At 28.0% G+C, this 25,903-nt stretch overlaps 3 protein-coding genes across 4 annotated transcripts in view; all 3 read left to right on the top strand.

The window, feature by feature from the left end:
* Positions 1-16,409, top strand: part of LOC100202053 (protein pelota) — a 39,218-nt gene extending 22,809 nt beyond the window's left edge. The window contains exons 11-16 of the mRNA XM_065807165.1: positions 7,018-7,064; positions 7,149-7,222; positions 8,029-8,100; positions 8,180-8,254; positions 8,336-8,367; positions 16,119-16,409. Of these exons, the coding sequence (XP_065663237.1) occupies positions 7,018-7,064; positions 7,149-7,222; positions 8,029-8,100; positions 8,180-8,254; positions 8,336-8,367; positions 16,119-16,219 (401 nt within the window). The 3' untranslated portion in view covers positions 16,220-16,409. The remainder of the gene's footprint in view (positions 1-7,017; positions 7,065-7,148; positions 7,223-8,028; positions 8,101-8,179; positions 8,255-8,335; positions 8,368-16,118) is intronic.
* A 308-nt stretch (positions 16,410-16,717) lies between these two features.
* Positions 16,718-17,241, top strand: LOC100198495 (mediator of RNA polymerase II transcription subunit 11-like). Its single transcript, XM_065808352.1, has 2 exons — positions 16,718-16,877; positions 17,063-17,241. Exons 1-2 carry the CDS (start codon positions 16,718-16,720, stop codon positions 17,239-17,241), a joined length of 339 nt encoding a protein of 112 aa, XP_065664424.1.
* LOC100213412 (AP-4 complex subunit mu-1) lies at positions 17,063-18,767 on the top strand. 2 transcript variants are annotated; one of them, XM_065807164.1, is made up of 2 exons: positions 17,063-17,282; positions 17,383-18,767. In XM_065807164.1, exon 2 carries the CDS (start codon positions 17,385-17,387, stop codon positions 18,672-18,674), a length of 1,290 nt encoding a protein of 429 aa, XP_065663236.1. In that variant the 5' UTR covers positions 17,063-17,282; positions 17,383-17,384; the 3' UTR covers positions 18,675-18,767. The 2 variants fall into 2 exon arrangements, with proteins under 2 accessions (XP_065663236.1, XP_065663235.1); XM_065807163.1 differs by having other exon boundaries at positions 17,101-17,241.
* Positions 18,768-25,903: the final 7,136 nt, after the last annotated feature.

The following is a 25,903-nucleotide window of genomic DNA, read 5'->3' on the forward strand; positions in this document are numbered from 1 at the left end:
ACCAAATATTTTAGTCTTTTTGTTTTCTTGCTTGTCATTTTCCACTACCAAAATAGATCGAGTCGAGGAAAAAAGTAGATAAGAATATAACAAAACTAAAAAGATTTTTTGATATACAATTTCACAACTTTTTTCAGTCAGTATATAAAGGAAATACTTCATAAATTGCACTAGAAACACAGACAATTTTTAATTTTGTTTTTCAAATATTTTTCAAATTTTCAACAAGTTTTTCATGTAAAAAAATGAAACAATGCTGCAAAATTTTGTGGGCTAGTGCATTGTTAATTTACTGAACTTTGTTAACAAAATTTTTAGGAGACTATTTAAAACTTTTTTCTAAGTTTTTAAATACATTTTTTTAAACAGAATAATTGTGATGTTTATTATCTCTAGTAATTCATATTAGCATTGGAATTTTTTGGCGAGCTCTTAAAAAACCGCCAGCCGTGGTATCGGTGGGCGAGCGCAAAACTGCAAGAGCCGGAAAGCGCTCCTCAAACGGGAGCAAAATAAGTGTTGGCTTCTTATCACGACAAGAATAAATGGTAGTGTCATCAGCAAACAACGCCACGTTAGATGTGAGAATATCTGGAAGATCATTAATGTAAATTAAAAAGAGTATAGGGCCAAGAATAGAACCTTGAGGAACCCCTGAAGTTACAGAATAAGAAGAAGAGTGCCATCCATCGAAGACAACTACTATACTACAATTGGAAAGGAAGGATTCAATAATCTTAAATATTTGTGGCCTTTTTACTACTGTAGGATATCGCAAAACAATGACACCTTTGATAAAGACTGCATATTTTCATTATTTTGTATGCCCCGTTGGTGATCAGGACAAAAAATGGGCCCCGCTTACTTGCCATAGTAACTGTTCTTTGGTGCTGGGATCATGGTTTAATGGTTGGAAAAAAGCATCTGACACTTGGTGTGCCTATGGTCAGTCGTTGACAGGAAAGGTGTGTGATCGCACTCTATTCCTGACCACTTATTTTTTTTTGCGACAACTTTCCTTTTTTTTTATTCTTATTTTTTGCAACAACACGGCTTTTTAGATTTTTTAAAATATTTAAAAAATGCGCTAAATAAAGTTTAAGGTAATAAGGCAAGAAATTGCTTTTCAAGATTGTATGCTATAAAAGACAATAATTATAAAATTATCGAAAGATTAAAACGTATATTTTTTACGATGAGTATAAATGTTTTTAAAACAATTTGAACAATTAATTTTATAAGCAACAACGAAAACGATTTTTTTAATAAACTTTTTGATGAATCTATAAATTTAATAGTCGAAAACATAACAAAGTTATTATTTTTTTGTTATACTATGTAAACTTTCTAACAAAATTTTTTTACACTTTTAAATAAAGTTTTAAAACGTTATTAAAAAAAATTATCATAGAATATTAAATAAAACTTTTATTTATTTCAAAAGTCATTTTATAAGTTTATTTCAAAAGTTTGTTTTAGTGATGAATTTTTTTTTTTTTTTTAAACAATTTGTATTCTTAATTTTATAAACAACAACAACAATGAATGCATTTCATTAAACTTTTTTGAAATATACTTTTTGATAATTTAAATAAATTTATTTTTTTATCAAACAATAATTAGATGTAAGCTTTTTTTATTTAAAAGAGTTTGCCTAATATTATAAAAACATTAAAAACATTAAGAAAGTTTTATTGTTCATCTCATTGGTTTGAAAAGGTTATTAACTGAAATTTTTTGTATCAGAGCAATTTAAAAAAATTCTTTTATATTTTTTTTTTAATGTTTAATTAAAGTTATTTACAAAATTGTTTTTTTATTTGTTTATGTATTCTTTTTTTGAATGATACATAAAAATACATGAATAAATAAAAAATTATCAAATAAATATTTTTATTTAGACATTTAAAAAGAAAAAGAAAAAGATTTAATTGCTATTCTCCCACTATAAAAAAATCAGAAACTCTTCAAACCAACGCAATGAGTTATTCAACCTTAACATAATTGCAAAATACAATTAAAAATAATTTTCTATTTGAGTTTTAGTTTTTCAGATTTATATTAGTTGATTTTTTTTAGAACTATAGGTTTTAATTGTTTTTTAAATTTCACTTTCATTAAGATTTATTTCCTTTTTATATAGTTTAGCCTGTTTATGATTTTTTTCCTGTCAGCGTGTTTTTAATTATCTAAAAAGCTGTGGTCAAGCTTTCAAAAAAAAACAATTACTTGTGTGGTCATAATCTGAGTGCAATCACACACCTTTCCTGCCCACGACTGTCTATGGTATGGCGTAAAGAACAAAATCATGTGAATGACTGCTATTTTTGCATGAGCAAAATTACTGGACTGAGCTTTAAAACAAGAAACAAAACAGATTATCCCACTGTAGCATCTACTATAAAACCAGTTCCACATAGTTTCCAGTTGCCAGTTCCTATGCCACCCATAGACAAGCAAATTGTAGCACCTTCAGAAAAAGAGGAATCAGAACAAGAAAATCCTTCATCTGATACTGAATACCAGCCTGAAGAATGTATGTCTGTTCCTCATCTACTCATTCAGCAAGGTTCAAATGATTTGATTTTTCAGTTGATGATTATTAACTGCAGTTTAAAGTATTCGCAAAATCTTAGATGACAATATAATTTTTTGACACAGAGAATCATAAACACTGTTTCAGCAGCTCTTAAAACATTTTAATATTTTGCATGTTCTGCTGACTTGAATTTTAATGGTGTTTAGTGTAAAAACAAAATGTATAAATTTTCAACAAATTTTATTTATAAACATAACTTAATATTAATTTAAATTAATATTGAAAGAAAAAAAAAGTTGGTATTTTTTAACAAATTTATTAATTTAAAAACAAAATTTAAAAAATAGATCAATAAAAATATACATATTAAACTAAAAACATTCGAATATCTCTTCTATTTGTAGATGTAGTTAAGTATTTTCCACTACCCCCTCTAACTTCTTTAACTTAAAGAATCTTTCTAACTTTAACTTTAAAAGTTAGAAAGATTCTTTAAAAGTAAATTTAACTTTATAAAACCTAACCTGAATGTCACCACCAGAAAAAAATACTGTACTGAATAATTGATTTATGTAAAACATGATCGAATATCTAATAAAAACAGAAACAATAAAAAAATTATTTCTAAAATTTCTAAAATAAAAAAAAAATTTCTAAAAAATTTTTTCTAAAATAAAATTTTTTTTTCTAAAACAACTTATTTCTAAAACAAGGTCATCTTCCACTTCTATAAAATTAAGAGTTTGTCAGTTTCAATACATACCCTACAAAACAGAACCTGCTTTATTAACTAAAACATTAAAAAATTAAACTCTAGTAACTTTAAAAATAGATTAAAAAGTTACAAAATATACATACTATTTATAAATAAAAGTATATTCAATAGTTATATTATTTATGATAATGATATGATAATAGAGAGATTTAAAGATATTTCTGAGATTTATGAAAGTTAAATAAGAAATTCAAATACTTACCGCGTGCTCATCTACAGTGCCTCGTGCATTATACGTTAAAGGTATCGGAGTTGACTCTTCCATTACTATACGGATTATAATACTATTTTGATGGTTTTCTAAATTCTGTCATTGTTGCGCACTCGGTTTAGAATGTTTAACAGGGTCATGGTAAAGTTGTTGTAAAACTCTAAATTTCCTTTATTACTTTTATATTAGGTAATTTTGATAGTTTCTTATTTTTAAATAAAATAAATTTAATAAAATTATTTCTTTTAAATATAAAATTAGAATTTTTAAATATGTTCTTAATAAAAACATACTTTTTAAACTCCCTTACTGGTCGCCATGTGGCTAGTTTAAATCATCAGTTTGCTTTTTTTTTTAAAAAATTTTGTTTTTTAAAATGCAATGTAAAACAATTTTATAATTAATTTTATAGTTTTTTTGTATTTATATTTATTGTATTCTAAGTATATATACATATTACATTCTTTAAGAATCTTCTCATTTCTTTAAGAGAACTAAACTTATTTGTAGAAAACTTGAAAAGTAAATTGTAAACCTTTAAGATACTTTACTTTTTCTGTATCCTAAAATTTATATGATATTTGCATAGACTTTTGTTCAAACTTTCTTATAAAAAAGTGTTGAGAGACTCTTTCTTGCTATTATCTTTGATTCAATGGCTGCCGCGGTTTCGTGCAAGCATGTACCAAATGAGCATTAATACTACTACTACGTTCATATATAGTGATTAAATTTGAAATTTAAAAAAAAAGTTAAACAGATTTTTAAGAATTTTTAACGGTTGCTTGCAATAGATATAAATTTAATTGAATATAACTGAAGCAACGTTTGTAATAACCAGTGATATAGCGAAGATCGTTTCTGAAAATCAAACATACAGTAACAGATACAGTAACAGGATAATGCAAGTGAGTAAGAAAGTTTTATTTAAATCGTAAACGTTTTTAAAGCGTAAGATATTTTTTGTAAAGGTATCATTTTTTGTTTTTTGAAATAGGTTTAAAAGTAAAACTATTTTATTGCATTAAACCAGTGATTATTGCAAACATTAAACCAAAAAATTTAAATTAAAAAAAAAAATGTTTGAAATAAAGTTTTCCAAAAAAATAATTTAAGCATATACTTAAACATATGGAAATATAATTTGACTTATTAAACCAAACTTTTTCACTTTTTCATTACAAAACAATTTAAACAAAAAAAATGAATGAAAACATCAACTTTAAAACCATTTGAATGAAAAAGTTAATTATGCTTAAATTTGTATGCTAGATTAAGAAGCAAAAAGTTAGAAAAACATGTGGTATCTAAAGTTTTTTTGCTTTGCTTTTACTCGTATGGTCTGTAGATGGTCTGTTTTTGTGCAATTATGAAGTTTAATTATTACTAGTGTTTTCAGATGTCCGGTTTTTAACGAAAAAGAAAACAGGAAAAAAAATTAATTTTACAGGTTTTACTATGTATTCTCCTCCGTAAAAGCCAGACATGGCAACCCTAATTATACCAATAATATTTTAATTTATTAATTTGAACAATTCAATGAACAATTTATTTACTTCATTTTATTTTAAATGTGTTTTATGTTGTATATGTTATACAACATAAAACATATATATATGTAAAAAAACTGCAATAAAACAATATAACAAAATTGTTATACACAAGCTCCTTTTAATGATAAAATGTCTTTGCAGTATTTAATGTTGTTTTATAGCACTAAAGTTAAAGACAATAAAATTTGCGATACATTTTATTGTTATATTTGGTGTCACCAAAAGTCTTTATAGTGAAAGATTAAATTAATCCATAAACTTTCTATACCCTTTAAAATTGATTGATTAAATATTGATGAATACTTAATATTGGCGAAAAAATATGTCTTGTTTTATATTTAATTTGTTGCATTTAATAGCTCAAGTATTGATTAATCTTACTTGTGATTTAATGCAAAAGTTAAAAATTTTTTGCCCAATAATTGACAGTCTTCTGAAACCAGTAAGGCAAAACATGGTAGTGGTGTCGTGGAAGAATGCTCGCTTCATAAGCGCAAAGTTCACAGTTTAATCCCCCACCATGTCCCTTGTAGTACTGTGCTCAACTTAGTACTCCACACAGCAGCCCTGTTTGTCAAGGTTTATGTTATAGAGTTAAAGAGTTAAAAAAAGGTTGACCACAATTAAGTAGCCTCCTCAACTTTAGTGGCCTTCTCGGACTTGAAGAGGTGCTTGCAGCCTTGTTGGAAGTGAAGATGTTGAATATATATATATATATATATATATATATATATATATATATATATATATATATATATATATATATATATATATATTTTTTTTTATATATATATTTATATATATGTATGTATTAGGGTGGTGCAACTTTTTTTGAAAATGTCTCCTGACACCCCCTAAATGTGTTCTATATAATAAAGAAATACTGGATAAAAATATATGTATAAATTATAAATTATGTTAGTGTATTCTACAAATAGAGTGCTCAATATTTTAAAAGAACAGAGCAATAATAAATTAGTAAAAACACTTATCTAATTTTTGATTACTTCAACACTATGTTTCGCCATTAGTAGGTTCATCAGTAAGAATCTTCCTGAAGAACCTACTGATGGTGAAACACAGTGTTGAAGTAATCAAAAATTAGATAAGTGTTTTTACTAATTTATATATATATATATATATATATATATATATATATATCTATATATATATATATATATATATGTATAAAAATAAATATACATATTTATATATATATATTTATATATATATATATATATATATATATTTTTATATATATAGATATATATATGTATAAATAGATAAATAAATAAATAAATAAAAGTTTAAGGAAAATTAGACCATGTTTTTGTCTTTTTTATTAGATATATTTCATTATATATAAATTTCTTAAGTATGATTTTATTTAAAGTGTAGATTAAAAAAAAAATTTTAAAAAATGATAGCTGGCAAAATGATAGCTGTCACTCTTTGATAACTCTTTTTCAAAACTCTAGAGTTAAAATTTTGATCTGAAGATAAGACTAGATGATCATGTTTTTGATCATCTAGTTCTACTGCTGATTTTTTACTGATAATAACCAAATGGGTATCACTGCTAATGGCTTCACATCTTAAAGAGAAATTAAAAGTTTTAAATTGCTTAAGATTTTAAAAACTACTAATCGATGTTTCAAAAAAATTCCACTTTTTTTATTGTTCATTTCACAATTTGAACATTTCAGGGTGAGTTTTCAGGGTTCATCCTGAAGAGCTGTAGAAACAGGCTGTTGATAAAAAATTATTTTTTTATTTTTTATTTCTTTGTTGTTTTTTTTGTATTTGTATTTTGATTTTTTTTACAAATAACAGAAAAAATTTCAAAATGCATTTATGTTTGAAATTAATACAATACAAAGAAGTTTATGTTTTGTTTTTTTGTTGTTTTTTTTAACAAATGTTTGAACCTTATGTTTAGAAGTATTAGCTGATCCTTCGATTTCTTCAAAACTAAGTAATACCAAGGTAAAATACTAATTATTTATAGTTTAGTTTTTAACACATTTGTTGTTAAAAAGTTCTTTTGTATTCAACTTGATAATTTCTTAGGCTGCTAGTGAAGTTAAGACGCTTGAAGCATTTCATTTAATGTTATCAAATGAACCTGCTAGAGCTTTTTATGGGTAAAAACTTTTATGTTTTTCTTTAAAGTTATTATTTTTAATATTTTGATCATCATTTTCTACTGCTGGTTTGTAAACAAAATGATAACCAAATATCACTGTTAGATAACTGATTTGACAGGTTATAAACCATCTTAAGTTAAATTTTAAAATTAAAAAAAAGTTAGAAAATTTTTTTTGTCATTTTATTAATAATTTATTCAAATGTTTGATGTGACATTGCATTAGGTTTTTAGTTTTCACTTGTGAAAACGTATTTAATATAAACTTTCTCTTCGGTTAATTTTAATGAAAAAATTTATTTTAAGAGAAAATAGCTATAATTTTAGTTGTTTTAAGATTTTAGTCTCAGTCATTTTAAGTCCCAGTCTTATCAATCATAAGCATCTGGGAATATATTATATTTTAGTTGTTTATAAGAATTACTGAATATATTTATATTGAATAATATATTTGTAAAAAAATATAAAAAAAAGAATTTATGATAGAAATGGAAATTAAAAGAATGAAAGCATCAGTAATTATAGAAAACAAAGATTTATATAATTACTGATTGCTGCAACCATAATACTAGTTAATGGCTTTATACTGTTTTATTTTAAAACAGCAAAACAAGTGCATTAAATTTAATTGTTTACTTTTTTGTACATATTTTAACCTCTCCGCATTATGTATAAAAGAAAAAAATTAAAATATTAATGGTAAGATTTTTTACATCAATTTGAGTCCTGTAGAATTTTTTAATTCATTTTTATCTTGTAAATAAAATAGTCTTTAATATATGCTATATATTATTATCAATATAGTATTGATCATGTGGAGAAAGCAAACGATATGGCAGCAATTGAAACATTATTGGTTAATGATGCATTGTTTAGGTTTTACAATTGTTTTTAAACTATAAACTTTTGTTTTGAGTAAAACTAAAAAAATATCTTAATATATTAATATTTCTAGGTCGCATGACTTAACCACACGCAAACGATATGTACAATTAGTAGAAAATGTGACAAACAATAATGGCGAAGTAAAGTATGCACTTTTTGTCTACTTTTAAGACATTTATAAAATATTTGAAAATAAAAAATTTGTAAAATGTTTTTAATTTTATAGAATATTTTCAAGTTTACATATATCTGGAGAGCGTGAGTTTCTTTCAATTTAATTGGTTGTTGTTACTATAGAATATAATAATAATAATAATAATAGTTATTTAATAAAAATAATTGAAATTGTTACAATATAAACAATATATATACATATATATACGCACGCGCGCACGCGCATACACACACAGTATTCAGCGCTACATTCCAGACTAACTTCAGTGCAAAAAAATTGAATTTATTCATCTATGGTCCATTTTCTTATTTTAGCTTCAAAGTTCTGTGAATCATTGATCAAACCAGAATTACTCAATAATCAAGCTGTGAGGGAATGGTGTCTTGCCCTAGGAGATCATGGTGCAGATGGGCATGGCCAAAAGCACAGTTTATGATGCGATTAATCGTTTTAACAAGTTTGGACAGGTCGAGTTTAAGTTTGCTGTAAGAAAAAAAATGGTCAAGAACAAAAATCTTGTCAAGGCTGTCATAGGACGAAACCAAAGGAATCCGGTCTGATCAATGAAGAAGATTGTAAAGGAGTTGTCTGTAATTTAAAAAAATGGTTCAAAAGGTAGTGAGGCCAAGTCAAGAACCAGGGTGAAGAGGCGCCTGATTGCAGACACTTAAAAGCCAAAAGTAAAATAGAAAAATGTAAGAAAATTTTTACAATCGACTCAATGGAACAGACCGCTACATATCAACCTAGGCATTTGAATAAACTCCTTATGAGGTCAAGTTTAAGTTTCAAACAAAGCATCCAGCATTGGTAATTGTTTTTATTTATGTTGTTATGGTAAAAAAATGCCTCTAGTTTTTATCAAGTCCGGACTGAAAATTGATTCTGGCATCTACATAGACATCCTGAATGAAAGTCTACATACTCTCCAAAGACGAAAGTGGTGTTCCAGCAGGATATGCCATTGTATCACACCTTGAAAAAAGAAACAGAAGCTAGAACAAGACAATCTGAATTTCGTGTACAAAGACTCTGGCCCTCTATTTCACCGAAGAGGAAGAGTGCAGCCTTTAGATTCAAAAAATAAGTTCAAGAAAAATTTGTTCTTGTGAAAAATGTGACAAAATAGCTACGACCAGAAAAAGAGAGCGAAACCATGGAATAGAGTAAAGCTTGATTTAAAATGTATTTGTGCAATTAGAGAATGTAGAAAATGCACAGAGATAAAAAGATTATCTCCACAAGTACTAAAAATATTAGACATAAAAACCATCTCTACCACTTAATTGTTTCAATACATTTTTTGTTGACTTTTACCTCCTGCAATATTCAAGAGACTTACTTGCACTTTGAGAAATTCTGTTGTTTCATCTTCTTATCTCAGTGGTGATGCCCTTGATGGCTATTATCGTATGGTCTGAACGTATACTTACCCATCTATTTACCTATTTGTTGTGAAATCAGGTTTGAATCCTCTGACCATTCTTTTATGTCCTTTTATTTAGTACCTCTTTACTTAATCTTTCTCTGTTTCTTTATCTTTCTCCTTTTTTCTCAAGATTTCAGAGACTCAAGACTGCTTTTTTTTAAAGTTATTTCTAATCAAATCAACAAAATCCTTTCTATCCATCAGTCAATATTGTTATTGTTGGTGAATTTAGCGCCAATTACACTGAATGGCTTGGCTCCAGCACCACTGCTGAAAATTTGTATTTCTATCTCTAAAATAAACTAAAATTTTTATTTCTATCTCAATCTCTTATTCAGCTGACTTTGTGACTCATTTTTCAGATAACTCTAATTCTCTGACCCTAGCCTGTATTCAGTTATTCTGTGTTCTCCTTTAGGTGTTTGAGACCATGCTATGATCTCTCCTAATCTTCTATCTCTTGGACATAATCTTGTGGATCTAGGCAGACATGGAAGTTTTTATTCTTTGTCAGTTTTAAGGCAAACCTCATTTTACCCCATGGATTTCACCTTCTTGTGTAGCTTCTATTTCTAATTGTTATAATTTTTTCATTCTCAAGAACCTTTTCACTCTTTTTTCTACTATTCTAATTCCTCTCTACTATATTTAATTCCGATCTTGATTCTAATAGTTACATTTCAAATATGGCTACATTTCAAATATGGCTGTCTTACTGTCATTTCAAAGAAATAGAGTAATACATTTTTAGATATCCAAATCACTGTGGCTTCTGTTGCTAAAATTATTTCTTCCTTAGAATCATCTACTGCTTGTGCTCTAGATAACATTCTTTTCATATTCTTACAAAAGTGTTCTCTAGAACTTTCTTCAATTCTCTCTAATCTATTTAATAAGTGCTTAACTGAATCTTGTTTTCTTGCTGGGAAGTGATATTTGTGTTTTCAATAGAACACTCTGACACTTCTAGCTATTATTCTCTGTTATTAGCAAGATCTTAAAGTCTTTCATAAATAAATTTCTCACCTTGAATCTAATAACTTTATGGCATTCAATATGAATTTTGATCTTCTCATTCTAAATTTGACTTGTTAACTGTTATAACAGAAAGGTTTTATTGAGACTAAGACTATTATTCAAGAATAATAGCCTCAATAAAACCTTTCTGTTATAACAGTTAAAAACAAGTCAAATAATTTGTTTGTTTATTATTTGTTTGTTTATTGTTATTTAAGATTGATTATTTGTTATCAGTTAACAAGTCAGATTATATAAGATTATTTGAATATAGTTGAAGACCAAGAATAAAACCTTGTAAGTGTTTAAAAGCATAGACCTTCGAGGAAAACTTTGATAATAGTATTAGAAAGGAAGAATTTATTAATCATTAAAACTTTTCCAATCAAACCATATGATATAAGTTTATGGAAAAGACAAACATGCCAGACTTTATTGAAAGCCTTCAATATGTCAAGACTGACATTCTTTCTAATACTATTATCAAAGTTGTCCTCGAAGGTCTATGCTTTTAAACACTTACAAGGTTTTATTCTTGGTCTTCAACTATATTCAAATAATCTTAGCTCTATAGTGGCTCTTTTTGCTTATGAAACAAACAGTAAACAAAACCCAGTTGTTTAATGCTAAGAGTTATAGTAGTGTTGTTTATATATCTATATTGGTGAACGGCACATTCTTACTGAGTCTTCTATTTTAAATTTTTTTGGTTATCTTTCACTACTGACCTCAGGAAAACCATATATCCATCTTTTTATCGTACTTGTATTTTCTAGCTTCTGATTTTATTTTCTACCTTTATTAGAGCTGTCCAAAAATATAAAGTTTAAAAATGCAATCCTCCACAAGGCTATCCTTATTCCATATGCTATTACTGATTAATTTCCAAAATTTGAATAAAATTTTGTATTATTTAGAAGTAGCAACTTTATAAGACTTTTTGAATTCAATATTGAAAATTCATGAAATTTTACTTATTGATTTCTGATTATGTAAATTGTTGTTCTATTATACTTTAATGTTTCTTAAGACTAAACAAACTTTAAAAACAAGCTTTAGCTTATAATATAATCATGAAAGAATATTAAACAACAGTTTCTTAAAAGTCTAGAAGTGTTCTTAGTGAAACATAAGAGCCGCTTTCGTCGGAAGAGGAAACTCTTTCCTATGGCTGGACACTAGTTGCAACAGATACTGCTTTTGAGTTTCATCCTTTGTCAAGGAAGAGTTAAAAGATTGAATGAGTGCAACCCCTCTTTTCTTTTACACTACCTAGCATTGATTGGAAGGTTGTGTCAGAAGCCCAGTTAGTCGGATGCTTTGACAAGAAGGTTCTTGCTTCTTCCTTTCCATTTATTGCTAGAAGATTGAAGATATTCAAAGAACGACTAGTGATGTATGTCCGCATTGGTGCATGATAGTCAAAATCTTTGACATCTTGACGTTTGCGTGCATTTGCATTTGGTGGCAGAAAAAAGTTGACAACTATAGAAGCTTTAGTATCATTATCAACACGTTCATCAAAGAGAGCGAGAGCAACAAGTGTCTCCAAAAAATACCACAAGTGCCGACCAAGTGCTTTGATAGCAGACTCTCTGACTTTGATATTTGGGTACTTGTGTAGTAAAATTAGGAGATTCGTATCATTGAAAGGAGCTCTTGATGCAAGAGGAGCTTCATGCCAATAGTGGGCATAGACCAGTGATACAAAAAGTGCAATGGACTTGATTCCAGCTATCTCTATTGCAGTAAGTTTGACCTGATCTTTAACTAGAAAAATCTTGATAGAATAGATGGCTTTAGCCATCCATCTGGCATGGTGCATTGCTCCGGGTGCACGAAAACTAAATGTGCCTTTGCCCCCAAGGAAAACATAACATAACTGTAGTAGCTCCTTGTAGTCATCATGGGGAAGTTCTGCATGTATCGTGTCCCTGAAAAATGATATCATATCTGCACAAAGACCAATGGGCATACCTTCAAAGAGGATGTCAGGTGCAGACTTAAAAATGTCCTTGTTGATGAATGGCCACATAGTTTGAAATCGTTTAAACAGGCCTATTTCAGGTCCACTGGATGGTCCATAAACAGCAGATAACACATTGGCGAGCACGACCTCAAACTTGTGATGGCAACAAGCAATCCATACAAGTTCCTTTTCCAGAGCTCTTTCAAGTAGAGTGTAGGCACCGATGTTCAATCCTGTGTTAGAAGCCATTAAATCGAAGACTAATCCTTGAATCAATGGTTTGAGGTTCCAGTCTTCTAATGTACGTAAGCAGGCATTACACTGTTCTTCACCTGTGCCACGTCCAATCTTTGGGACAGCAAGCAGTTGCTCCTTTTCATTCCCTGAAACAAGAATGGCTATTTGATCTACAAGTTCTTTGCTGTTGCTGGTAATGTCTGGAAGCAATATTCCATCCCAATGAAGTAGTAACTGATAATCTGTGTTGGCTGTTTGGTGTAGAATTGGTTGATGTTGATGGGATGACAAAATTATCATCAGAATCAGAAGAAGGCAAGGAGGAGCTGTCTGAATCAAGTTGAACAAGAGATGTAAATGGGACTGCAGTCTGCTGTGATAGAACTTTCTCCAATTTAGCAGCTTTTAGTGAAATTCTGCTTCTTTTACAGGACTCTTTGTCAGCTAATGACTGGTCAATTCCAGCCATGCTGGCACTTGAGGGATCTTCTCGTTGCATTTGTAAGAACTGCTTGTCCTCTTCATTGGTCACGAATTGCATGGCATCCTTGCAGGAGATATCAAACAGTTCTTCAAGACCAGCTTTAAACTGTTCCTCATTGAACCAGCAACCATCTTTCTGCGTTATTTGATGTTTCTTCAACAAACAGTATTTATCGTATAATTTGCAAAGTTTCCGCACTCCAGAGTCAATACGTTGTGCAGGAATCCTAGCCTTCGCCCAAATTTTTAAAGTCGCATCCATAGCCAGTTTTGAACTTCTAGCAATCATTAGTCCATTTTCAATGTGGTGGAACATAAAATTTTTCAAGACTGCACCGTTTGTCGGCAATCCAGAACCAAGAATTTCCTCTTCACACTTGCCAATCAGCCAAACTTGTGGTGAACTTCTGGTCATAGGCTGCGTCATTGTTATCTATGATATAAAAAAATTATCAAAGAAATTTTGTAAAGTACTGTTATTCATTAAAACAGCTTTAAATTATTTAACTCAAATATTAGTACTGTTTATAAATTCATCAATGGTCTAATAATCGCCAATTGACAAAAATCAACTACGTACTTAATTCCTAAAAATTATTGGTCTTAGTTCATACACCGCTTACTTAAGACCAATAGATTAATAAAATAATACATGAATAAAATTGTACATGCTATACACAATTTTAATCAGTTTTTATGTAGAACCCTGTCACAAACTTAAAATAAAAATTGTTCTTTTGGTTGCTACCTCTAAATGTTCCAAATTAACCAAAATTTGTCCTAAACATTCCTATTTCCAAATGGAATGAAGAGAACCTTGTGGAGCAGCATTCTGATAATGTTAATTTTTTATCATTGTATCATGGACCGCCCTAACCTCTATAAATCTCTTATTCGTCCTTGTATGGAATACTGTTGTAATATTTAAGTTGGTTTGTTTCATGAAGCCAAAGTGTTGTAAATGTAGTTGATCCTGCTTAATTTGTCAAGCTTATTTTTCTTCAAGTTAAAACTGTAAATGTTTATTTATTTATTAGCATTTAAAAAATAGTAATTATAAAGAATTTTATTTTTTAATTTATTAGGATTTAAAAATAGTGCAAAAATTATAATATTAAAATATATTGCTGACATTAGAAACAGACTGTATTTGGTTTGTAATAATAATAATAACTATTTATTACTGAAATTTAACAAAATAACAATTAAAATAATTTATAACAAAAAATTCCCAAATTTTTTAAATTCTACTTTAAGTATATTTTTATATTGCTGTTTAATTTATTGTTTATTTTGTAAAAAAAAATTTTCATAATTTTTTATATTTTAATCTACAAAAGTTCATTTTTTTTTCTTTTTGAATAAAATGTTATCAAATAAAAAAAATTTCAATGAATTAACGTGAAGCAAGATAACAACTAACTCTAAAGATAACACTATAAGTAATTTGGAAAAATATAAATATTTTTATATTTTTATTTATAGATTTAAAAAATCTTTTACATTACTAAACACCTTTAGTGTTTAGTAAAAGTTTTACAGGTTTTAAAAAGCTAAAAATTTAAAGACTGCAAGCATTATCAGATATTGCAATTTGCAATAACTTGATTTGAGCCTTAATCTTCTTTCATAGACATACTCGCTCTCTACCTTGGAGTTAATATCAGTGCAATTTTTTTAACTTTTCAAAATAGAAAAAAAAAAATCACAAAAAAGAAGAGTAAACCATGAACCTTAAAATATAATTTTTGATTTTAAAACATTTCAAGTTTAAGCTTGCTGCTTAAACAAGCTGTTTTCACCAAAGTGAGCTTTTTCAAACAGACTCGTTTAGCAAAGTTGCATTTTACTGTAACTTTTCATTTATGCTTAAAAAAAAAAATTTTTTTCCAATTTTTTCTCAAACATCCTTGTTTTGGAATTCTATGCCATCATTATGTTTTCCTGAATTGTACTAATTACAGTTTTTTAAGTCTTCTGTCAACTTTTTTCTCTAGTTCTTCTTATTTTCTGTTAACTTAAATTTCAGCTTTTAGCCTATTAGGAGTGAATTCATTAATTGAAAAAATTAAACTAGAAATTAAATAAAAAAGGCTTAATAACACTCAAAGGGCTTGATTAAATATGTTTTATGGAGTTAAATTATCAAGGGATGTATATAATTATATTCAAGGACATTGAATATTCTTTTTTGTCTTGTAGTTCTTTTCAATAAATTTCTTCTTGTAATTCTATTCCTCAAATAGAATTGCATGAAAATTTATAAGACTGTTGTGATTTTAATACAATATTGTCACTGTCATTGCTGTTCAATATATGTATTTTTTCTTTTATCATTGTATAAATAGAGTTTTAGTAATATTATATTACTGATATTATCTTATATTATATAATTGGACTTGAACTAGATACAACCCAATTATCACTAACAAGGCAGTTAAAATATTATTACGATTGTTAAGAATTAAAAGGGATGTAATAAAAAGACAGTAATAAATATAATTATACAAAATGTTATAAAGATCGTTATTATAAAGCTAAATTTTGGAAAGCAATTTTTATAGCTTAAATATTTTAATTTTTATAAACTGATATATTCAATAAATGTTTATCAACTGTTTTTGCTTGTTTATTTATTTGACATTTATTTTAATTTGTATTGGTTAAAATCATATCTCAAATTAAAAATATTTTTTTAGAGTTAGCTAATTTGTCAGGAGTTGCTGCTATTCTCCGCTTCCCACTTCCAGATCTTGCTGACGAGGTGTTTCAAGACAGCTCAGATGATTCAGATAGCTAATTTCACTATAGTTTTGCAGAATATAATGTAGTTAAATAGGCGGATTATAACCTTTTTTGATAGGTGTAGTTAAGAATTTACATCAAATAAAAAATATATAGACGTTGACTTTTTTGTGTGTGTAAAATTTACACCAAAATGTAATATATTTTTTTAATTGTACTTTTTTATTATAATCTTATCCTAAAAACTTTTTGTTGTTTTCATATTTTTAAAAGATATGGTTCTAGTAAATATTTGTAATATTTTAAAATAGCAAGCACTTTTTTTTTCCCCTGAAGACTTAAATTTTATTGCTAATTTCTCTATTGAATTGTTACTCTTATTTTCACTAATAAGTTGTTTTGATGATTGATTTTTTTTTTGAGAAATAAATCTATAGATCTTTTCTAAGAAATTAATTTCTAGATTATGAGAATTTACTTAGATTTTAAAAAACTTCAATAGTTTTTAGTTTCAGAAGCAAAGAAAACTTATTTACTGGTTACAACATATTTCATGTCCTTTTCAACATCTCGTAATCGACTCCAGCAACTTGAGGAGATTGAACGAGATTTGGTAGCAGTGATTGAATCAGCTGGACAGTCTTTGTTAGAGTTGTCAAAAGAACAACCTTCTGAAGATTACATTATTTCCAGAACCACTGAATTTTTAAAAGGTAAACATGGAGATGATAAAAGTCTAACATATACCTTATAATTAGACCTTAAAAGGTTTGTTAAAATAAAATCTATAAGTATTCAATCCTATAAAAATCAAATAAAATTCAAAATATTAACATAAAATTTTGTAAAATTTATTATAATTAAATAAAATATTTGTCATTTGAATATTTTTTGTCAGGATTAGAAGCTGTTGAAAAGAAGTTAAGTGAGCAGATATCTTATCTTAGCAACGCGACAACAAGCCATCAACACGAGGCTGGTATTTATGGCGAAGAAAAAAAATTTCAATTGGTTTGTGAAGCTACAGCAAATGTACTTGACAGATTAAATTCTTTGACAAAAAAAGAAGCGTTCTGAGTATCCCAGATTTTTATTGTCTCTCTATATATATTTTTGAAGTAATTAAAATTGTTTTCATATTGTATGATTGGTATAAAATTTTATTGCAATTCAGTTTTTTTTATGTAATTCATCTGTATTATGATTTTTTTTTATCAGCAATGTTTTCACAGTTGTTTATTATGTCTGCACGTGGCGATACAATTGCATTTCGAGATTTTCGAGGAGAACTTACACGAGAATCACCTGAAATATTTTACAAGAATGTTAAATCTAACAGTCGTTCCCATTCTCCTTTCATTAACATCGAAGAAAAGCATTTTATTTACATTCAAAGATCTGGTTTGTATTTTGTGTGCGTGACTACAGACAACATTGCGCCGGTCTTTGCTCTTGAATTTTTAAACAAATTAGTAAATTTATGTAAAGAGTATTGTGGTGAGCTGAGCGAGCTTTCAATTCAATCAAATTTTGCGCTTATATACGAGTTGCTTGACGAAATTCTTGATTTTGGTTTTCCGCAAAATACTTCAACAGATCTTTTGCACAATTTCATTTTTAACCAACCGCTGTGTTTCAATAAGCGGACCGAACTAATTGGCTCTGGTCTTTTCGGCGGTGAAAGGCGTCATATTCCAAATTCGTCTGCAAACCGCTCAGTATTAGAATTAAATCGCTCTGACTCAAAAAATGAGATATTTTTGGACGTCCTGGAAAAACTGGTAGTTTTAATTTCTCCTACCGGAAGCGTAATTCGTTCTGAGATTAACGGCTGTATAAATATCAAAAGCTTTATATCTGGTTCAGCTGATATATCAATTATTTTAAGTGAAAATGTTGTGTTTTGTAATATGACTGATTTTGTTTCGAATTCTTTGGTAATAGACGAATATACGTTTCATGAGTCGGTGAACACAGAGTTGTTTGAGCAAAATCGTCAAATATCATTTAAATCTTTTAGAGGTGAATTGACAGTTTTGGATTACCACATATACAGTAACTCGAACCGACCGTTAAAGTTGCATCCTTTTATGGAAGTAATTAACAATTCAGAAATAAGACTTCGTTTAAAACTTGTGTGTGACATTGCGGCTACGCACGGTGCAACGAGTATTACGGTCTGTGTAAATGTACCCAAATCAACTTCTAGAGTTTTACACGAATCCAGTGATATAATAGAATATGATTCAAAAGAAGGTTTTGTTAAATGGAATATAAAACGTATTCCTGGTGGAGGAGAAAAACTTTGTTACATAAAATTTTTGATGCCGTCTGTTACACTTGCAAATCAAAAAGAAATAGGGCCAGTGTCATTATATTTTGAAATACCTTCTTATGTATGTTCCAAGTTACAAATAAAATCGTTGAGGGTACAATGCCATAGTATCCAGCAGCCTAAACAATGGATCCGTTACATTACACATACTGATTCTTACGTTTTTCGTCTATAAATTAATTAAAATATTTATAATCCTGTTAAAAGTATTTTTTTCCTAAAATTCTTGCATTAAAAACTATTTTTATAAAAAAATATATTCATCTCATTTTAGCATTTTATTAAATATTCCAAATACTTAAGTTGAAAGAATGTTTAAAAATATTTTAAAATGAAATATGTAATGTCTCTTAGGTAGCTCTTTGTATGTTATTTTCTTACGTTTTTCGTCTATAAATTAATTAAAATATTTATAATCCTGTTAAAAGTATTTATTCCTAAAATTCTTGCATTAAAAACTATTTTTATAAAAAAATATATTCATCTCATTTTAGCATTTTAATAAATATTCCAAATACTTAAGTTGAAAGAATGTTTAAAAATATTTTAAAATAAAATATGTAACGTCTCTTAGGTAGCTCTTTGTATGTTATTATCACACATTTCGGATGACTGTCCGAGAACAAATTGCTTGTTGTTTACTTAAAAGACGTTCTAAAATAATGTTACTCAGTTTTCGTTATTTTTTAACCACCTTTTCTAATTCACATTGTATCACATTCCGCTAACCCTTTAGTCACGAACAAAATTATTGCCTAACAATCAAATATCAAAGCATAAATAATGGTACAACAGAAAATGTAATTTTGCTGTTGCATTTACGTGATTAATCCGTTGACTCGTTCATTATTTTTTTATTTAAATAAAATGAAAGAAAACCAGTCATTAGCAAATGAAACGTTTGGGTTCAAAACGAATAACACGCCACCCCAGTGCAAAGAATTTAAAATTTTTGAAAACGATTTACTCAACTTAATAAACCTTATAAAGTTTAAAAAAGTACACAGCGAATTTCAGAATAAATTAAAAAGAGACATTAAATATAAAAAGTAACCCGAAAGTTTTATTATTCGCAGACAAAACAAATTATATTTATCAAATTTCCACTCAGGAACACACTAAACTTCTTAACGAAAACATCACAAAAGCGTACAAAAAAGCCCCACAGAAACTCAAAAACTCATTTAACCTCGAAACTAAAGCAAGCACACTCAACTTAAGCAAACGAATAAAAAAATCGCAAAGTCTGAAGCTTTTATTACACTAAAAGACCACAAAGACTCATTCCAAAACAATAAACCCTGCCAAAAGTGAACTTAGTCACATAAGCAAAAAATGCCTTGATACTATAAATGAAAAATAAGAACTGTATTAAGCTTAAACCAATGGAAAAATACCTCTGATGCAATCAAATGGTTTGAAAATATACCAGATAAACAACATAGCGTTTTTATTCAATTTGACATTGTCGATTTTTACCCCACTATTACATCAGAAATACTAAGTAATGCAATACTGTTTGCAAAAAAACATACAAGTATTAGCGAAGAGAACATCAGAGTCATTAAACATTGCAGAAAGTCCTTGCTATTTTTTAAAAACAAAACATGGAAGAAAAACTTAGCACACGACTGCTTTGATGTCACAATGGGTTGCTTTGACGGTGCAGAAGTTTGTGAACTGGTGGGCCTATATATATTAAACTCACTATCTAAAATAATAAATAAAGAAGACGTTGGACTATATCGTGACGATGGTCTGATGATACTTCGTAACAAAACTGGATCATAAATTGATAGAATACGAAAAAACATAGTTAGAGTTATAAAAACGATTGGTTTTAAAATAGAGATCCAAACAAACCTACCCGCAGTCAACTTCTTAGATGTATTCTTTAACTTAGAAAAAAGCTCCTACCAACCTTTCAAAAAACCAAATGAATATCTACGTTACATCCACTTTGATTCCAACCACCCCCCGCAAATAATGAAGCTTATCCCAATCTATCCACAACAGATTATCACAAAATTTCTCAAATGAAAAAACATTTAATTTATCTATACCAGAATACGAAGATGAATTAAGAAGAAATGGCTTCACTAATTTTAATTTAAAGTATAACCCCAAAAAAGTGAAAAAAAGACAAGAAAAAGAAATATAATATGGTTTAACCCCCCGTACAGTAAAAGCGTTTCTACCAATGTCGCTCATATCTTCCTAAACTTAATCGACAAACACTTTCTAACATCCCACCCCCTAAGTAAACTATTCAATCGAAACACCATCAAATTGAGTTATAGCTGCACCAAAAATATCGAAAGTGTAATAAAAAGCCACAACAAGAAAATTAGTTCAGAAAGACCAAAAGAATACCCACCCTGCAATTGCATAAAGAAAGAAAACTGTCCTATAATAGGAAAATGTAGAGCCTCTAATGTTATTTATAAATGTATAGTATCCCCCCTAACACCCCAGAAAAAGTATATATTGGCCTAGCAGAAGGTGAATGGAAGAAAAGATGGGCTACCCACAAACACTCATTCACAAACAAAAAGATGAAAAATTCAACCACCCTTTCAAAGTATATATGGCAGATAAAAGAAAACTTAAAAATAACACCAAAATTAACTTGGTCAATAATTAAACAAGTCCCCGCCTACAGCAACGTAACAAAAAAATGCTTGCTTTGCCTTCATGAAAAACTTTGCATAGTATGTACGCAAAAATTATTAAATAAAAAAACAGAAATTATATCTAAGTGCCGTCACGAAAACAAGTTCTCGCTTGACAACCACGAGCCCAAAGCAGGGTTGCCATCTGGTGCTTTTTAAAGCCAGATTTCTCAAATCTGGTTTGTTTTTTTATTGTTTGGCTTGAAACTTTTGTTTTGGTTTATTTTAGAAAATCTGGTTTAAATCTGGTTTATTTTAAAGTCTTTGGTCTTTTTTTGTTTTTTCTGGCATGTTTTTTAAAATCTGGTTTAATTCTGGTTTACTTAATAATAAATCAATTTAATCAAGTTTTATTACATAAAAAAAGTTAGTTGGAGGGAAAGAAAGATTTCCATTTTTTCATTTTATAGGGGAATAATCAAATTTAAAATAAATGAAAGAAATGCTTATATTAAAATCTTAAAAAGTTAAAAACTTTTTTTTGTAAAGTCATTAAAATGTTGTTTTTATCCCTTAATTGCCAAAAATATTAGAAAATTCTTACATTCAAAAAGACATTTTTTGAGAAAAATCTACTGTTGATTTCAAATCTACTGTTATATCTTATGGATGCAAAAAGTGAAGAAATTGAAAATCATTACAGAAATTGTCATTAATCATAAATTAATTGACATTGCATCATTAGAGCAAGTCTAAAAACTTATAAGAAAAATGAATTTCTAATAACACCCCTGAATTTTAAACTGCTTCATGAGACCATTTAGAAGTTTCCAGAGACCTAGACCTCTGTAACATAGATGCCTAGTGCCTTGGCTGTCTATGTGTTATGTTTCTAACTATTCTGTTGAATCTTTTCACAGGTCATCTGCATAAAAATCAGACTAAGAAAATATTAAACCAACTCTTGCATGTAGTCATTTGGATCAAATCATATTTAATAAGGGGAAAGATTTTTTACCAGGACTTTGAAATAATTAAGTCAATTACACTGATAAACAAATAAAATTTTATTATGCATGTCTTGTTAACTAGGTGGTTTTTTAAAACAAATTAAATATGCTGATTTCAAATATGCAAACCATTTTTCACCATCACGTCAAGTTGTAAAGATATTTGGGTTCAAATCTTTAGTATTTAAGGTAAAGTCCCTAATATTGTCGAAAAAAAAGTTATTCAAAAGTATGTCAACCTGGGTCTCAAAAGAAGCGTATTTTCATAGAGATTTTTAAAATGGTATTTGTTTGTAATAAAAATAAGTACTTTTTGTATTATTGCTAAGAAACATTATGTTAAAATTTCTTTAAAAGTCTTTAGCATTTTTTCACATTCTTTTCTAAAATCTCTATGAAAATACGCTTCTTTTGAGACCCAGGTTGACATACTTTTGAATAACTTTTTTTTCGACAATATTAGGGACTTTACCTTAAATATTAAAGATTTGAACCCAAATATCTTTACAACTTGACGTGATGGTGAAAAATGGTTTGCATATTTGAAATCAGCATATTTAATTTGTTTTAAAAAACCACCTAGTTAACAAGATATGCACAATAAAATTTTATTTGTTTATCAGTGTTATTGCAAAGGTTGGAAAAGAAGTCTATCCATATGCAAGCAAAAAAAATATATATTTTACAGGTTGATAGTATCGGATTTAGTATAGGTGTTTGGGATTAAAATACTTTTCCCATGCTGCTTTGAAGGCTGGACTGGCACCCCATTAAACATTCACTAACTCATTCTTCTCGTCCTCACTCTCTTACAAATTAAATTTTGATATTCAAGGATGAATTTTTGGATAAAAAAGCATTTTTTTAAAAATATAAATTATAAACAAGGCTTTAAAACAAAAAATTATGATTTTTTTCTCTTTTTTTTTTAATCTGGTTTATTTCTGGTTTATTTTTGTTTTGTTTTTGGTTTGTGCCCAAAAAAAAACCTGGCAACCCTGGCCCAAAGATTAAAAAACCAAACCACGCTCGCAAATAGTTATAGTTTTATAATTGTTTTTGAACGCCACGATATTTATTGAGTATATTTTTTAACAAAAAAACAATGTATTTTTTACCTGATGATTGCTAAACGCACGAAACTTTTAGTAGTAAAAATCATGTAGTTATTTTTATTTAATCTCGTCAAAAAATCAGTTTTATATATATATATATATATATATATATATATATATATATATATATATATATATATATATATATATATATATATATATATATATATATATATTTATATATGGTAACAGAAAGTTATTCTCAATGAGTTTTATTTTATTATCTTAGGCATTATAATTTTAATATTATATTATAATATTTATGAATAAGCAACTTTACAATTGCATTTACATGAATAATTTGTTGACTCTTTCATCATTTTATTTCATATGCAAGCAGAGGTTTAGTGTAAAGTGTTATAAACAGTTAGTTGTAAAGTGTTTTATTTTATTAATAATACTTGATGTTTTAAGCAAATTATTCTCTAGTGGCAAAGAAAAAGGTTAGTTACAGACTAAAAAATTTGTTGTACTCAAAATCTAAATACCAAAAATGAAAATTTATATAATTGATGTGCCAATAACTACTCTTATATAGTTTTAATTGATGCAGGTAGTGGAACTTGTGAAATATTTTTAAATGATTATGAATTTAACTGATTAATAGTAATGCTTATAAATGATAATATAAATGCTGCTGCTGACAGTATGCTCAATACAGCAGATTATTTGACATACAATACAGCAGATGTTTTGACATAAGAGGTGGACAAGATGTCTAAGAAAAGTGTATATATACAAAGACATTGCTGGAGACTGATTTGATATTTCTGGATCCCATTAAGTTAGTTTTTTTTTATATTACATTGATGAATATTTGATTTTTCAAAGCTGTTTTTTCCCTGTAAATTGTTTTAGTCATACCGTTTACGCAAAATATTCACTAATATTTTATGTAACTTCTCAAAAATTTCCACAAATGTTTTTATTAATAACACCTGCAAAATGACTTTTATTTGACGAGTCTCGCTTATTCAGATTTGTACTAATAAAATTTTGAGTATGCGAGTAAAATCATAAAAGTTACCAATTCACATGAAACTGATATCTTTACAACTTTTGACAGTTTATGAAATGCTGTAGTGGTAGAGCGATCGCCTTATAAGCGAGTTGTTCGATCCACAACACATCCCTCGTAATATCGCGCTCAACTTATCTCCTCGCAGCAGCCTTGATAGTCAAGGTTCGTGTTTCGGAGTTATTGAGTTAAGAGAAGGTTGTAAAAGGCAACTACAGTCGAGGAGGTTACTAAAGTAACCTCCTCGACTGTAGTTGCTTTCACGATCTTTGGAAGGTAATTTAACATTTAAAAAAATAAGTAACAGATAGTAGTTTATATTGTTCTAAAACATTTAAGAGTTTAAGATTAAGTTATTATGTAAACGGTTTTAGCCCATTTTTGGGAACAAAACCGGTTTTTTTTATTTCAAAATTAAATTAGGTAAGTTCAATCTGTTTTTCTTTATTGTCTTGCTATGATTGTAATTAATGTAATAAAAAAACCTTATATATCCACAGCCTTTATGACTGCAATGCGCAACTCTTCAATAGTTTGAAGTTTAAAGCTACCGGTATTCGCATGTCATATCACGCAATGATACTCCAAAAGGTCATGCCAATACGAATTAAAACCGTAAGACATCCAGATTTAACTTCTTTTTATCTATAAAGGTTATATGAGCAAAAAAATTTTAAAAATCTTCAAATTTTTTTGGAAATACAAAAGAAAAACTTGCAGTTTTCATAGTGGAGTTACTTAAGGTCCGGAAATGAAACACATTCAGATCGTTTATAGTTATGATATTGAAAAATTAACGGTAAACAATAGCGCTTTATGGTCAGGGTTGTTATCTGTCAAATGTGTCTGAAACATATTTTCTGCCGATATGAAATATGTCCCATATATTTTCTATCGACATATTTTGACATAATTTTATGTCTGAATTATTTTCTGCTGACATAAAATATGTCCCACATATTTTCTATTGACGTATTTTAACATAAATTTATGTCTGAATTATTTTCTGCTGACATAAAATATGTCCCACATATTTTCTATTGACGTATTTTGACATAACTTTATGTCTGAACTATTTTCTGCTGACATAAAATATGTCAGACATATTTTCTATCACATATCTTGATATAACTTTATGTCTGACATTTTTGCTGTTTGATATTCTTGAAGAAAAAATCAATCTAACAAATTTATTGCGCATTTCAGCTTAATTTAAAGAGTCAAGTGAAAATAGTTTAACAAATTTGTTGTTTTTTTGCAATCAATTAGGCGTCATAAAACTTCTATTTAAACCCTATAAGCAAACATCAGTTGTTTCATAAAGGTCTTTTTCTGCCCTTTTTAGCAATGTATCATTTGATAGTATTGACTAATATTGACTAGTATTAATGCATCATTTGAAAGTATTTGATAGTATTGATTAGTATTGGCGATTTTCCTTATTAGAATGTAAAAACCATCTCAAGCTGAGTTTTTATTACTGAAAGTGGTTTTTATTAGTATGACTAAACTTAAAATTATTCTTTTGATTAAAATAATAATAAATAAAAACATTTTCAATTATTTTTAATTAATAGTTGATCCTGAAAAAGATTTCATTTAAAAAAAATTCAATCCAAAAGATTCTAATAATTTATAACTTATTACGA

Source organism: Hydra vulgaris, chromosome 10 (assembly GCF_038396675.1).
Source record: "Hydra vulgaris chromosome 10, alternate assembly HydraT2T_AEP".
Lineage (NCBI taxonomy): Eukaryota > Metazoa > Cnidaria > Hydrozoa > Anthoathecata > Hydridae > Hydra > Hydra vulgaris.